We start from the raw sequence: 15815 nt of genomic DNA, 5'->3' as shown, positions 1-15815 counted from the left end.
AGATGCAAAAGCCTCTAAGTGCCATCTGAAATTTTCTTCTAAATTGAGCATTTTTTTCAAGCTCGTATGTTTAAGTTCAGTAATTTCACTTTAATGACAATTAATAGGTCATTTTCAATGCCATTAAAGTGAAATAACTCAACATAAACATACAAGTTTGATAAAAATTATCATTCTAGGAGAAAAAATCAAATGGCACTTCATATACAGTATATATATATATATATATATATATATATATATATATATATATATATATATTAGAGGAAGAAATCTTTTTACCTGACAATCCAGTTTACATTTCAGAGCACATGTTCAGGTTACATATTTCAAAATGTAAAGTTATATATATATTAGAGGAAGAATAGTCTTAATCTCATAATCTTCACAAAAAAGGACAATCCAGTTTACATTTCAGAGCACATGTTCAGACCACATTTAAAATATAAAGTTATGTAATCTAATACTCATCAGCATTAGCAAATGTCTCCTCCTCTCTCTTTCATGCCCTTTATTATAGAGCTTTTTTAACAATGATTTATGCTTCAGTTTAGTTGAAGTTTAATGCTAAACAAAATATTTTACGGTGTCCTAGTTTATCCAGGTCAAGAGCTAATATGGATCATTTAGTAGAACAAAAAAAACATTGCAAAAAACATTTATATGGATAAATATAGTGTTCACTGTTACATTTAATTCAGTTAAATACATAGGTATGGGTGAAAGTGGCTTTGAATGGTATTACTGACTTTGAATGCAAGTTCTTGACAATGCAAATTCTAATAATGTTTCAGAATCCAGTGAAACTGTTTTCGTATTACATTTTGCTCAGATGAGCAGCTGTGTGGATCACAAAACGAAACACCTGCCAATTTACCTTCATCTACATTTGTGAGTGTGGCTTTACTTTCAGGATTAATTTGTTTGGAGCAGGCAGATGGCAGGCAAGCAGATTAACCTACAATAATCCTTCATCATCATGTAGTGTTCAGAGCCAGTCTACAGGGACACACAAACCAGAAGCATCTCTGCATGTGCACCACAGAAAAGACCATGAACATATCAATTACTTTAATATGACCATGAAAATGTTGCCTTGATATTGATTATGATTACCAGATTTGTTGCAATGCTCTTACTTTGTCTACATAATGAAATTACAGATAATTATGATCATTTTGATATATAACATTAAAAGGAAACTTTTTTCAATCAGAGAGAAAACAAAAACAGAATAGTAGGTCAGAAATCCAGTTTATTGTAAGATTACCCAGGAATTTTTTTGTAAATTGTGCGTCAGTCATGCATCAGCAGTGTGGATTATGTGACAGAATAGAAATCTTGAATGACAGGCAGATTTGCCCTTTATGCAAAATATTATCATCTTCTTAAATCTGAAAATAAGTCTAAAATTGGACATGCACATTAAAAGAAAAAAAAAGTTTACAATGGAAAGAAACCTCAAATGACACCCAGGGTTCGCCATAGTGATTTTAAATGATACCATACAAAATAGACAACAAATTATAATTACTAGAAAATATCATGTAAACAACTCGATATTAATGAATCAATTTCAGCATTTCAGAATTCATGTGCAAATCATATGGGCTATAACAAGGTCACTGTTAAGGACGTCTAAACTGGGACCTCTGGGACAGATTAGCTATTTCATTAGAATCCCAGTTTCAATAACTATAACACATTTTTAAAGATCTGAAATCTTCAATCCACATTTTTGAATGTTATGTCTTGGATTACAAATAAGCTTTGGACTGAATGCAAAGTCTGGGTCATCAACATATTTGCGTCATTTTAATCTTCTCACAAACTTCAGTTCATTTGAAAATATATTATGTATTATAGCTCAGTTTAAGCTTTTACATGGTCTACCAAGCCAATCATTTTCTCTCATGTTTCTCCTATTTCCAAAGTATTTTCAGAGATGTAAACAAACGTGGTTCTGGTTTTTAAGCTGTAAATAAAGTTAAAGCGGTCATTATGGAGAGGATAAAGAAATTTTGTTTTAAAGAACTTGCCTTCAAATAAAAATTGATAGACTGTGCTTATGTTGTTTGTTTAATGTCCATTCATTCTAATTTAATGAATAATTTTTACAACGGAAATGAATCAATGCTGGACTTACTTAAACTGGACAATGACTTTCCTCTAGAGCTGCTGTACAGCCAAAACAATCTTTGTTGCATTCATTTCCTGTTATAAAGCTGCTTTGAAACAATCTGTATTGTAAAAAGAGCTATATAAATAAAGGTGACTTGACTTGTTTATCAATATAAATAATTAAAAATAATTTATATAAATTCACTAAATATATATATATAACCTTTGCTGCAAGAAAAAAATGGAAATGATAACTATTAATGAGGTAAAATTGGCCCGGTTTTTAGTCAAAATTAGATGACATTGGGTTAAACTGCAACCCAAATAAATGTTTTTATCGTAAGTGGTTGCACACAATTGATTTTAGCTACATTTAAACAAATGCATTTAGTTGAACTTAATCAATTTTAGTTCAACTTAATGCATTTGTTTAAATGTAGCTAAAATCAGTTGTGTGCAACCACTTACGATAAAAAAATTGATTAAATTCAACGAATCACGCTGGGGTTGCCAATAGGTTGCTTTTAACCCAGCCATTTTTTAAGAGTGTCCAAACCTCATTTACACCGTACGTTTAATGAGACAAGAACACTACAGTTCCTCAACTGCACAGCTCTGGCACTTTTATAGTGGTTTGATAAGACTCAGCTTGGCAGTACGTATAGCTTTTGGAATCAGTATATATAGGCCTATATGATATGCTTGGATTATACAACTGCAGTTTACAATTGGTCCATTCAACAACAAAAGCGCTATGAATTTGAATATTTTAGTCATTGTAGTTAATTGAAAAAAATATTGTGAGTAACACTGTACATCACCGCCCCCACGTGGTTACATGATGTTATTGCTGAATGTTTCGAGGCTCTCCCTCGTGGTACTACTAAGATATTTCAAGAGTCTATACATCAGTGATCCTTGGGGCCATTCGGTGCAAAATCAGCAGCACATCAAACACGAAAAGTCAAACACAAGAGTACTACACTAAATAAAACGCATATAAAGCCTAGCCTGTCTACATCTGCCTGAACAGGTTAGGCTACTCCAAGTTATACTAACTGATGTTTGCCAACACTGTCATCTAAAAATAACTACAGAAAGACGTTTAAAAACGTACTGTTTTAAAAATATCCAGTTTAACAGTAGGCCCAACTAATGAAACTTTTGGCTGAACCCATGTTACAAAGTAATTTTTAAAGGGACACTGAGTGAGGAGCGTCGTAATTCAAATAGTTGTTTTGGCCAATTATTCATGCAGTGAGTGTACGGGTTCATGTCTCCGTAAATTACCGCAGCGTGTTTTAGTTTTAGCACACCCCATCGACTCACGAGAGCAAAAGGGGGGTGAAGGAATCCACGTAAGAGTGTCCCAGGGCCCTCCTCAAACAGAAAAGCCCTTGTGAACACTCACACTGGGGGTTCTTATTTGACCACGTGATCGTGTATCCAAGTATAGCCCAAACTTGGAGACCCCGCCGAGTAATGGACACGTTTTCCAGCATGCTGCACCGGAGAAAAACGCAAATGGAAATAAATTAATCAAAAGTCGTTTCTTCAATGCCGCGAGAGTCTGGAAATTAATTTGGGACCCTTCAACTTATGAGTTCCAGCAAAAATGCCTAAGTTGGAAGATCCTTTTTACTGAATGATCTCCTTTTGTTCGTGGAAATACGATGATCAGGGCATGAAATACGGAATTATTAATAGGCCAATTAACTTTTTGGTGTAATTAGCGTTTTCACTCACGTAGATAAGTGCAGTGGGCTACTTCGGAGTCTTCATATACGCACAGGAACAATGTGTACCGGTCGCGATCATTCAGGCTGCTCCAGATGAATCACTGGAGACTCGTTCAGTCAGTGAGGTAAGATTTTTTTTTTCTTTCAGTAGCTTAAGTTCGATGATATACTTATTTTACCACAGTCGCGCTGTAATAACTTTCACTACTGCCAAAGTTCTGTAAATAGCACAACTGCAACAGTCTGTTGTCAGTCAGTCTTGTGTTATTCTTCTTGTAATAATTGTAGCCATATGATCAAATGACTGTGACTGAGTTAATTTGAAGATTTTGTCATTTCAAAAAGTATCACAGAAAAACACAGCTTGATATAAAACGGTTTTGTGGACCAATTTTGAACCAATCTAATCTTAAAGCTGCAATCTAAAAGATGTATGACAGAAGATGTAATGCATATCATTTTTTTTTATATTCGTCTACATAACAAAAAAAAAACTAAAAAAACTTAGAGAATATTTCGTTGTGTTTTTTTTACAATGCAAATATTATGTTACCATACTGTTTAGTAGTTATTTTATTTATTTTATTTAGTAGTTAGATTGTTGGCATCATGCTCAATCTTCTGTCCACAATGATTACTTCAAAACAGCAAGTGAAAGAATAGTGTGTCCTTACTATGTGTGTGCATGTGTGTGTGAGAGGAGCCATTTGGTGCCACGTCTCTTTAATCAGAAAGAGCTTTATTTCCAACTATGTTTACACACAAGGAATTTGTCTTGGTGACAGTAGCTTCCAGTGCAGAGGAACGTATAGACATATTGTTGACATAGATAGGAATTAGGCAATAAAAATGAAATATAACACAATTATAATATTATTTAAAAAATAAACAAATAACGCAATATAGTACAGTAATAGAAATATAGAAATTTGAATGTACAGATATGTTATTTTACAGATGTATAGTTCTGCGATGTAATGTACAAATTTACAATGTACAGTCTTGGGAGTTTTACAGTTTTTAGCCCTTTTTCTCACTCTGGAGGTGTAAAGATCTTGGAGACTGGGCAGGGGGGCACCAATAATTCTCTCAGCAGTCCTGACTGTCCGATGTAGTCTTCTGATGTCTTATTTTGGTAGCTGAACCAACCCAGACAGTTATAGACGAACACAGGACAGACTCAATGACGGTCGAGTAGAACTGTGTCCATCTAGTCTATGTGAGTGTCCCACTTCAGGTCCTAAAAGATGGTAGTGCCCAGGAACCTAAATGACTCCGCTCATGATGGTGAGTGCTGGGGGGTTTCTCCTGAAGTCCACAATCATCTCCACTGTTTTGAGCGTGTTCAGCTCCAGATTGTTATGACTGCACCAGACAGCCAACTGTTCAACCTCCAGTCGGTCAGCAGACTCGTCACAGTTTTGGATGAGGTCGACGACTGTGGTGTCATCTGCAAATTCAGGAGCTAGACAGAGGGGACTTGTGCAGTGCAGTCGTTCGTGTACAAGGAGAAGAGCAGTGGGGAGAGCAGCACACATCCCTGAGGAACACCAGTGCTGATAGTGAGAGTGCTGGATGTGAGTTTCCCCAGTCTCACTTTCCCTCTGCCTGTCTGTCAGGAAGCTGGTGATCCACTGACAGATTGGGGCTGGCACAAAGAGCTGGATCAGATTGGCTGAGACGATCAGGCATGATGGTACTGAAAGTCGAACTTAAGTCCACTACTAAGATCCTTGCGTAAGCCCCAGGTCTGTTGAGATGTTGCAGGATGTAATGCGGTCCCATGTTGACTGGATCATACACAGACCTGTTTGCTTGGTAATGTCCTTCAGGTGGGCCAAAACCTATCTCTCCAATAACATTAAGACCAGTGATTTGTTTTTTGGGGGAATGATAGAGGAGCGTTTGAAGCAGCTAGGAATTGTTGAAGATCTGCATGAAGATAGGAGCCAGTTGTTTAGCGCAGGCTTTTAAACAGGCAGGTGAAACGCAATCTGGGTCTGAATCTTTCCTAGTCTTCAGTTTTTTGAAGACCCGGCTCGCGTCCTCCACACAGACCATGAACACAGGTCAAATGGCAGGAAGGGGGTGGCAGGAGGTATTGGTGTATGTGTGAAGCGCAGATCAGAGCGGGTGTGGGGTGTGAGACTGGGAGGTCTCATTTAATGTATACATTTTGTGATATGTCCATGACAAATGCACCCCTGTTCCCGTTCCCCTCCTCCACCGCTGCTACAGCTGCAACTTGTGGGTCCAAGCAGCACAAGTGAGCCTGTCACTGGTAATAGTGGATTTATCTCATATAGAAGAACTCCAGCTAAACACTGCCTATCTCCCAGAAGGCGCTATCACGCACTGCTGAACCGCAAAGCGCTCAGTAATGAAACAAGACCAAAACACAAGGATGAAACATGATCCCTGGCCCCAGACAGCACACACCTCTCTGATACCCATGCTAACTCACTTCCTGTGTCATGTTTTCTGACAGAAAATGACACTAGATTATATCCATGTAATACTCCTGGTTTGCTATCCCAAAGGTTTAAAATGATTGACCATATGTCATAGACCAGTCTGAATGCATCAGATGCACTGTATTTTATTTTAAAAAGATACTGATGTGGATCTTCCATTTCTAGGGAAAAAAATCAAGTATTTTTACACAAAGAAAATTCAACCGAAATACTGCTATACAGTAAGTCTATTTAAGCACCCCCCCCCCCCAACACATCTATAAGGCTGTAAGAGAAGCCATTAATGTAATTTGTATGGGAATGATGAACAGAGTGATGTCCGTTTCTGCTTGAGCAGATCATCAGATTTGTCAAATGCTCCAGTGGTTTTTGAATATGTAAAGATCTCAGCTCAACCGGCGTGCCTGACAGTTTGACGGCTATGGCATAATAAGCCCACATAATTGGTTTATATTTACTTAGACTGCACACTATCATTCCTTGACGGCTCGAAAACTGTGTCATATCCAAATGCTACTCTTTGTGCAGACAAATTGCATGGCATTTCTGCATGGCATTTACCTATGACAGTTTTCCCACCGGTACACGTCTTACTTCACGACTGCAATATTGCACTGTCTCTCCTTGCGTTTTTAGCACGGTTTAGGAAAATGTCACATTCATAAAAGCCGCTGTTTGGCAGAGGTCTGGTTGGATTATTTGCACAGATGTATTCTTGATATGGTCCAGATTAACCCCTGTCAATTGGTGTTATTTGCCTTGCTGTAAAGGTACACATAGCATTGCTGGTAAACAGGTTATGGCAGCTCAACCACTTAAAGCCATTCAGTGGGGTTATCTGGGGTCAAACATGTCAAACACTAAAGGTATTGGTTTTATTGCTATGGAACTGCCCAATTTATTTAGTGGTGTAATGGTGTCATTCCTTTACCACTTCCCTACAGGAAACAGTTCCATTACATTATGAGTTTTTACTCAGTACAAATAAAGAGCCTGTTATACATTCATTAATACTTTCCTTAGAACTTTCATAAAGCCTATTTAAACCTCTGTATTCAAATCTCGAAGTATTTACATTTTAAATATACAACTTTTACGAGGAAAGAAACCTCCAAACAAAGGTTAAATAAACAGGTAAACCAAAACTACCCCCACAACATGCAGAACAACTGGCTTGTGGAATTCAGAGGTCCTGAACCCTTGTTGAAAGGGCAGCTGAGAATTTCTGTGTAGTTACTGTCAGCTTTCCTAAGATGGATGGAAAAGTACATTAAATAAATTCTATACAACAACAGATCATTTTAAACCATCTGCAGAGGAAACCCATCATGTTGTTTATCAGAAACTGTATAGGCTACCTAACTCTTTTCTCAGAAAATGAAAATGGTTCATTGTCAAACAAACAAAATTCCACATCTGGTTTCCAAGATTTAATAAAGACATTTCAGTCTTGTTGCAATAGGAAGTGTCATTTTCTTTTTGACTGTGGGTTGCCTAGAGGCAGAACCAAAGCTTCTAAGTTATGATTTAGTTTCCTGTTTGCTCCTTAGAATTTTGCTGTGAAGCTTGTGGATCACTCCATTCTCATTCGGATAGATTACCTTTTCATCACAATAAATGCTGTTCTTTTAAAGGGGTGTTATAATGCCCTTTTCAAAAGATGTAAAATAAGTCTTTGATGTCCACAGAGTGTGTATGTGAAGTTTTAACTCAAAATACCCCACAGATATTTTTATATAGCCTGTTAAAATTGTCACTTTTTGAGGGTGAGCAAAAATGCATTTTTTTTTCGTCTGTCCCTATAAATGCAAATGAGCTGCTGCTCCCAGCACAGGGGGAAGGAGCTACAACAACTTGTGTCCCTTTTACCTCACACAGACATGCACTAAAAATTTCAAAAACTTTTAGCCTTTTATGTTCAAACCGAAGTCAGACAATGATGGAGAGACTCAAGAAGAAGTGACAACATGTAGAATGCAACAGGCCAGGACCGTAGCTAGAGGATTGGGGGGCCCCTGAAAAAATACTGATGTGGGCCCCCACCACCCTCCACTAATATCATATACCGTACAATAGATGAGCATGGAGGCCCACATATAACAGAAGATGGTGATGTTGTTGTAAAACCTTTATTTTGAAAGTTAAAAGTTTATATAGAAATTACAACTAATAAAAACTAACAAAAAGCAAGAAATTGTTAAATTATAATAAAACCAATTTTAAAAAAGTAACAGCAAAATAAAGTTTTTTTCCCATGAGTCTGTTATAATTCATAAATCAAAAAGTAAACATTTAGAAATTGACAAGAATGCAGTCAAATTTAAAAAATAAAATAATTGATTGTCTTATTTTTTAATAAAGATAATATGGAACTGGTAATATTATTAAACAAAGCCGGCAGGTCAGGTGCATAATGCAATGCGTCGTGACTCGTGTAAACTTTTTAACTCTATTTACAATAGTGTAAAAAGACAGTCATTTTGACAACATAATCATTCGGTCGATTGTGGTGCGCCCCGATAATGAAAAGTGACAGTACCCGGCAGGCTGTGGACGGTAGTTTTCTTATTCCCAGCGAAATAACAATACAACCTGTCTTTAAGAACGTCTTTTTATCGACTGGGAAACAACAACTCTCCTGGCCTCCCTCTCCTTCTTTTCATGGCGTTTCTGGTACCCTGATTTATGTTTTCTTTTCCCCGACATGTTTCAGTCAGTCAGTCTCCTGCTCTTCCACCAAGTTCATGTTAACTTCAGGCACTGCCGCCTCAACTCTGATTGGTTCTGTTCACGAGCTGGGGTGGGACTTACAATTTTATTGGGTCTGTCTGTCACTGACTGAATAATTAATAAATACTTTAGATCGGACTAAACCATTTTTAGGGAGGTAAGAGAAGAAAATATTTTATACAATCTATAAATCACGTTCCCGGGGGAGGGGTTTATTTAAATTCTAGGGTTGGTGATGTCACTAACCCAGGACGAATGTCGTGTAGTCCCTACCAGCCGTTTGTTGTAGTCCTTAAAAAACGATTTCTTTAAAAGCAAATATCTTCCTTTGCTTTGAACTTTGAGCGTTGTAACTTTGCAGATGTTGTTTATACTCAAACAGCAACATTACACACTAACTAAAGTTAGAAAAGTTAAATTATAATCAACCACCCCTTTAAACTTTCTATTCATCAAAGAATCCTGAAAAAGGGGTCAGTCTCCACAAACATATTAAGCAGCACAACTGTTTTCAACATTGATAATAATAAGAAATATTTCTTGAGCAGCAAATTAGGCTACGTTCACACTGCAGGGCTTAATGCTCAATTCCGATTTTTTGAAAAAATTCGATTTTTTTGCAAGGCCGTTCACATTTCCAATTAAATGCGACCTTTTGTGATCTCCTGTGTGAACGTGAAATGACCCAGAAGTGACCCGAATGTGCAGAAGAGTACTCAACGGTCAACGACGTCACTTGTTGTTTGCGGAAGTAGCTAAACTTTAACCAGAGCCCGTCTCTGCTTTAACTAACTGTGATTCTCTCACTCACACACACACGCACGCAGCGACCGTTACACAAGAGCCAGACAGCAGCCGCTGACCTATCTAATATCAGATTCAGCACAAATAAGTTAACATAACGTATATATAATGGCCGTGGGCTTTTTTTTTCTTTTTTTTTTTTAATTAACGGGCTCGTCGAGGTACACCCGTTCGGCAGATTTACCTCAGCTCGACGAATATGCAGTCCGTTTACTTCAATGCAGAATTATGACGTTTTTCGCGTATCAATGACGTGCGGGTCGGATACATGCGACCTGGCCGTTCAGACTGAAGTCGCATTTCAAAAGATCGGATTTGGGACCACATACCCAAGTGGCCTGGGTCGCATTTGAAAAGATCGGATCTGTGTCGTTCAGACTGTCATGAAAAGATCAGATACAGGTCGCATAGGGGCAAAAAAATCGGAATTGGGTCGTTTCAGCCTGCAGTGTGAACGTAGCCTAAGGATCATGTGACACTGAACACTGGAGTAATGGCTGCTGAATATTTAGCTTGCCATCACAGGAATAAATTACATTTTAAAATATATTTAAATTAGTCACTTTTATTTACACAATTATTAGTCACTTTAAATTGTAATAATATTTCATAAATATTACAGTTTTTTTTAATTAAATAATTGCAGCTGTCGCAGGTGGTTATATAGAAAGTAGCACATGAATAAATAAGAAACAACAATCCTTTAATAGACCAAACAGGAACACATGAGAACTACAAACAAACACAACCAACACATTAATGAGACACAGAGGGAAACTCAGGGCTTAAATACACAGGGACTAATGAGTTAATTAAAGAACAACAGGTGAACGGAATACACAATCAAACCCACTTCTGGGTCAAACGACAGGCACAGGGAAAACAGAGCCAAAACACAGCATATATGTTACAGCAGTCTTGGTGAGCACAAAAATATTACCTAAATCTTTGACCGACGCTTTAAATACTATTATATTTCAGCATTAAAATGCTAAAGTAGTACTGATTTATGATGATCCACAATAAGCAGTAACCAAAGAGAGACATTGTGTCCTGTGGACCTCATCATCACCATCTCTCATCATTCCACATTAGTGGAATTACTGGACAGGTGATGACAGTAAAGGCTGCTTGTTTGGGAACAAAGCTGAAATGTCTCCTGTGCCAAACGGTATAAATCTGTCACCGCTTGGAATCAATACTTAGGGCTGGTGTGTTAGTGAGTTTTATGTCTGTGTGGAAATGGTGCCAACACTCTTGTCTTGATTTTGTTTATTGCAGATGAATTGTAGACCCAGGTTCTGACATGAGATGAACCCAAAACAGTTGGCAGCAGCGACTATTTAGAAGTCCGTGGAGGCATTTCCTAAAAAGAAATTAATTTGAGAATGAGGAACAAGTATGCAGTCATCATTATCTGCATTGTGGCACTTGTCATCATTGAAAAAGAAAACAACATCATTTCAAGGTGAGAATGCTTGAATTCATTGAAAATAATTATTCATTCTGAGCTGCCCAGAAATAATATTTATTTAAATGATTTTTAATTAGTTTTTTAAAAATGAAATTTTAATTTAATTTTAATATCTCCAGGGTCTCAGATAAGCTGACACTCCGACGGAACATACAGACGCCGGAGCCTCCAGTGCCCTACAATGGTCTGGTAGTAATGGAGGACAACAGTTCCTATCCAGAGGGCATTTATTCTGAGAATGGCACTCAGGCAGGCCGGAAGCACATCCTCTTGATGGCCACCACTCGTACAGGATCTTCCTTTGTGGGCGAGTTCTTCAACCAACATGGTGGCAACATGTTTTACCTCTTTGAGCCACTCTGGCACGTGGAGAGGATGCTATCGATTGGCAAGAGTGGCACAAATGCTAGCACTTCTGTTTGGGTGTACAGGGATGTCCTGCAGCATCTCTTTTTGTGTAACTTCTCCATGTTGGAGCACTTCATTAACCCTCCTCCACGGGACCACGTCACCGCTGCCCTGTTCCGCAGAGAGTCCAGTATGGCCCTGTGCGAGGAGCAAGTCTGCACTCCGGTCGTAAAAGACATTTTTGAGAGGTACCGCTGCAGGACTAGGCATTGCGGACCACTCAATCTGACTTTGGCGTCTGAGGTCTGCCTAGAAAAACAGCACAGGGTGATCAAAACAGTGAGGGTCCGGCAGCTGGACACACTTCGTTCTCTAGTAGAGGACCCTCGGTTGGATATCAAACTCATACAGTTGGTGAGAGATCCTCGAGCCATCCTGGCATCGAGGATGGTGGCCTTTGCCGGTAAGTACCGGAACTGGAAAAGTTGGGCTGTGAATGGGGATGTGCCTATAGAGGACGAGGAGGTCAAACGCCTTGAAGGAAACTGTAACAACATCCGCATCTCTGCCGAGTTGGGCTTGAGTCAGCCTAAATGGCTGAAAAACCGGTATATGCTGGTACGTTACGAGGATATCGCCAGGTACCCCATGCAGAAAGCAGCAGAAATGTACAATTTCACTGAGATTCCGATGACGACACAAGCACGGGACTGGATCCTGAGGAACACGCATGCATCAACGGAGGCAGGTGGCGTGTATTCCACCCAAAAAAACTCATCAGAACAGGTGGAGAAATGGCGGCGTAGTATACCATTCAAACTGGCCCAAGTTGTCCAGAAAGTTTGTGGACCGACCATGAAACTCTTTGGGTATAGGTTTGTAGACAGTGAACAGACACTATTAAACAAATCTTTTAGTTTGCTTGAAGAAAAACATTTTATTTAGTCATAGATTACATTTCTTTGATGCATTCATTGTTAAAGGAAAACCAAGCGTGAAATGTGACAAGGTTTTCTTTTTATACTGAATGTGGACTAAAAAATATGCATGGCAGAGACACACTGGGACATTTGTTACACTGAGGTACTTGTGGCATGCATCACCTGACTTATTTGAACATATACCCTCCTGGAAAAGCTATAACTGATTTTATGAGTTATTGATTTGAGATGTCTCCATTTGAAAAAAAAAACAAAGTTTGATGAGGACAAAAATCATCCATACTCATAAGATGAGACATGATCTGCCTGTGAATGTGTGTATATATGTGTGTGTCTACAGCATTTTTTTTTTCTTTTCTGAAAAGAAACTAAAGGATCATTATTTCACAAAAAGGGAAGCAAGCAGAAATCTTATTTATGTGTGATCAGCAAAGTTAATTTAAATTGCTTTGTTAACATTAAAGCCCAAATTTGGCTTTGTCAAAATATGTCATCTCTCATTATTGTAGGATGTAAAACATTCTAAATGTAACTGGATATTACCAGATGTGAAACTGTGGAACATCCACTGTGTGAAGAGACAGTCAGTATAAAAAGCAGCTTTTGACAGCCAGCTGTGATCCTGAAGCACAATAGTGACATTGTTCTGTCTGTCTCTCTCTAAAAAAGGCACAGAATAGGCCGTTGTCCATGCAATTGACTTTTTTAAAAATGTATATTACAACAAAAATAGAATCTGAAGAGTAAAGGTTGGAAAATAAAAATGTACATTTAAAGTTTATGCTTAGAAACTGAAGTAAATGGCATTAAAACAATGATTTTATTCCTAAAAAAAAAAGAGAGATCAAAATACTTTATTTCAAAAGCTAAATACTAAGGAGAACGCCAAAAATATTCCAAGAGAAATATTGGTAACACTTTACAATAAGGTCTCATTAGTTAACTAGTTTATTTTATTTATTCATTTATTTTAGTAGGACAAGACATAAGATAAAATATAAGCGGACAATACCGTAAATACAAAACAAAACACACAAAGAAAGAAAAAATAAATACATATGTTATAAGAGGAAAAATAAATCAATGAAAAAAAATATATATATAATTTTATATAACACCTTTCCAACAAGGTCGCTTTACAAGGAAGCTGAACCAAATGAACGTCAACATCAAAGCACAATACACATACCAAGGGCAGAACGTAATTACAGAAGTCACTTACAAAGTTAGGTTAAAGATACAAACAAAGAGGAATTCAAACAAATAACATATCCATAACAAATTTACAGACTGAGAGCTGAAGAGTAATATTCAGAGAAAAAATGTGTTTTTAAGAGGTTTTTGAAGGAGGGAAGGGTGGATGTTTGAAGAATGTCTTGAGGAAGAGCATTCCACAACCTGGGAGCAACAACACTGAAAGACCTGGCTCCCATAGTCACCAGACTAAACTTAGGGATGACTAACAATCCCGCACTGGAAGAGCGTAAGGGACAAACAGGAGCATAAGGCTGAAGTAAGTCGGATAAGTAAGTAGGACCAAGGTTAGAGCTTTATAAGTGAAAAGTAGAACCTTGAAGTTTATATGCAAGGAAACCGGAAGCCATATTTAATATGGGCAGCATGGCATACTCAGTCAGGGCACAGTATTTCGATCTAGACTGTGACTGGTATGTATTTGGATTTGGTTTGCGGTTCCCCTCTTACCCTCCTGGGGTGAGCTGGTCCATTACACGGCCTCCTTCAAAGCTTCTCCCCAAACCCTGAGGGGAAGTCAGTTTATTAGGGAGTTAGTCTGTAGTAAACTACTTTAGTTAACATGAACTAAAAATTAACAATACTTCTACAGCATTTATTAATCTTAGTTAATGTTAATTTCACCATTTACTAATACATTATTAAAATCTAAAGTTGTATTAGTAAATGCACTGTGAACTAACATGAACTGTATTTTTTAACTAACAAAGATTAATAAATGTGGTAACAAATGTACTGCTCATTGTTAGTTCATGTTAGTTAATACATTAATTTTGACAAATGAGAACTTGCTGTAAAGTGTTACCATTTTATTTTTAGAATGACCGTCTGTGAATTCATTTTAGGAAACATATGGAGTCTTACAAATGACAGCATGACATAAATATGAAATCTCCATGGACATTCCTGAAATATAAGTAAGAGCTTGGAAACAGTGACGTTGTCTCTGCACACATAACTTTACAACCTTATCGTAACACAGACTTACTGAGAACCAAATATCCGCATCACCCTCAAACTATTTCCTGACCTCTCCTGGCGATGGAAAGCGATGTAAGCCAAAGCTTAGATGTCTTTATTGGGAATGCAGTAGTTCTTTGAAAAGAGGTGCAGTCTATCTTTATGCTCTGAGCTGTATTTGCACTGCAAGCAAGCAGCACATCACACAGAATACAAATTCATACATTGTTCTTTACAGAAATACTGTAGTTCTTCCTCAAAAAAACAAATTATTTGTAGCATAATGCCTACTATGAAATGTTTCTGTGTAATTGTACTGCTGCTATCTGTGTGCAACACTAAATAATTTAAGATCTGCTATTGCAGTCACTGGCAGTAAGATAAATGTGCATTCAGTCTAGCATCTGTTAAACAATGAGAGAGAGAGCCGAGTGTCTGTCTACACACTGGCATTTCACAAAGTATGGGTTTACTGTGATACATCAGTGTTGAAATGTCCCTTGGAATCAGAATCCCTGATTTAATGAGTCCATGGGGAAATTTTGCATTGAAAAAAAACAGTGAAGCTACCGCTCTGCTTCAGTGTACGCGCCGTGGTCGTCGTTTAGCCTATCGTGAAGGCTGATTTCCACGAGAACAAACTGAAAAAAAATTGTTCTCGGAATGTAAGAGTTTGTGACGCAAGTATGCTGAAAATAAAGTACCATTTATAACCAGCAGGATTTCTGCTGCTATAGCTCATGCTGAGGACGTATGAAAAATCAAACCACAAATCAATATCTCCGATGTTCATATCCGCTTTAAAAGACATGGAGGCCTATGATGTCAGAGTAATTTCCTTTTTAAGTAAGTTTTGATAAATTCTTCACTGATTTAGGGAGATAACTGCAGAACCGCAGCGCTGTACATGACAGCAGTTTCAGGGCAGCAGCGCCAGACCAGCAGCCTCAGACCGCGCTGACCATCACCT

General features: G+C 37.8%; 1 protein-coding gene across 5 annotated transcripts; it reads left to right on the top strand.

Moving 5' to 3' along the window:
* The first annotated feature begins 3572 nt into the window (after nucleotides 1-3572).
* Nucleotides 3573-13119, top strand: chst3a (carbohydrate (chondroitin 6) sulfotransferase 3a). 5 transcript variants are annotated; one of them, XM_081350267.1, is made up of 4 exons: nucleotides 10683-10789; nucleotides 10964-11039; nucleotides 11150-11336; nucleotides 11462-13119. In XM_081350267.1, the coding sequence occupies exons 3-4, from the start codon at nucleotides 11257-11259 to the stop codon at nucleotides 12633-12635; spliced, it is 1254 nt and encodes a 417-aa protein (XP_081206393.1). In that variant the 5' UTR covers nucleotides 10683-10789; nucleotides 10964-11039; nucleotides 11150-11256; the 3' UTR covers nucleotides 12636-13119. The 5 variants fall into 5 exon arrangements, with proteins under 5 accessions (XP_081206389.1, XP_081206393.1, XP_081206391.1 ...); XM_081350265.1 differs by having other exon boundaries at nucleotides 10688-10789; nucleotides 10899-11039; XM_081350263.1 differs by lacking the exons at nucleotides 10683-10789; nucleotides 10964-11039 and adding an exon at nucleotides 3573-3985.
* The last annotated feature ends 2696 nt before the right edge of the window (nucleotides 13120-15815 follow it).

Source organism: Scardinius erythrophthalmus, assembly GCF_964197995.2.
Source record: "Scardinius erythrophthalmus genome assembly, chromosome: 21".
NCBI lineage: Eukaryota > Metazoa > Chordata > Actinopteri > Cypriniformes > Leuciscidae > Scardinius > Scardinius erythrophthalmus.
Note: the sequence above shows the minus strand (reverse complement) of the source record. Positions and strands in the feature narration are given on the sequence as shown.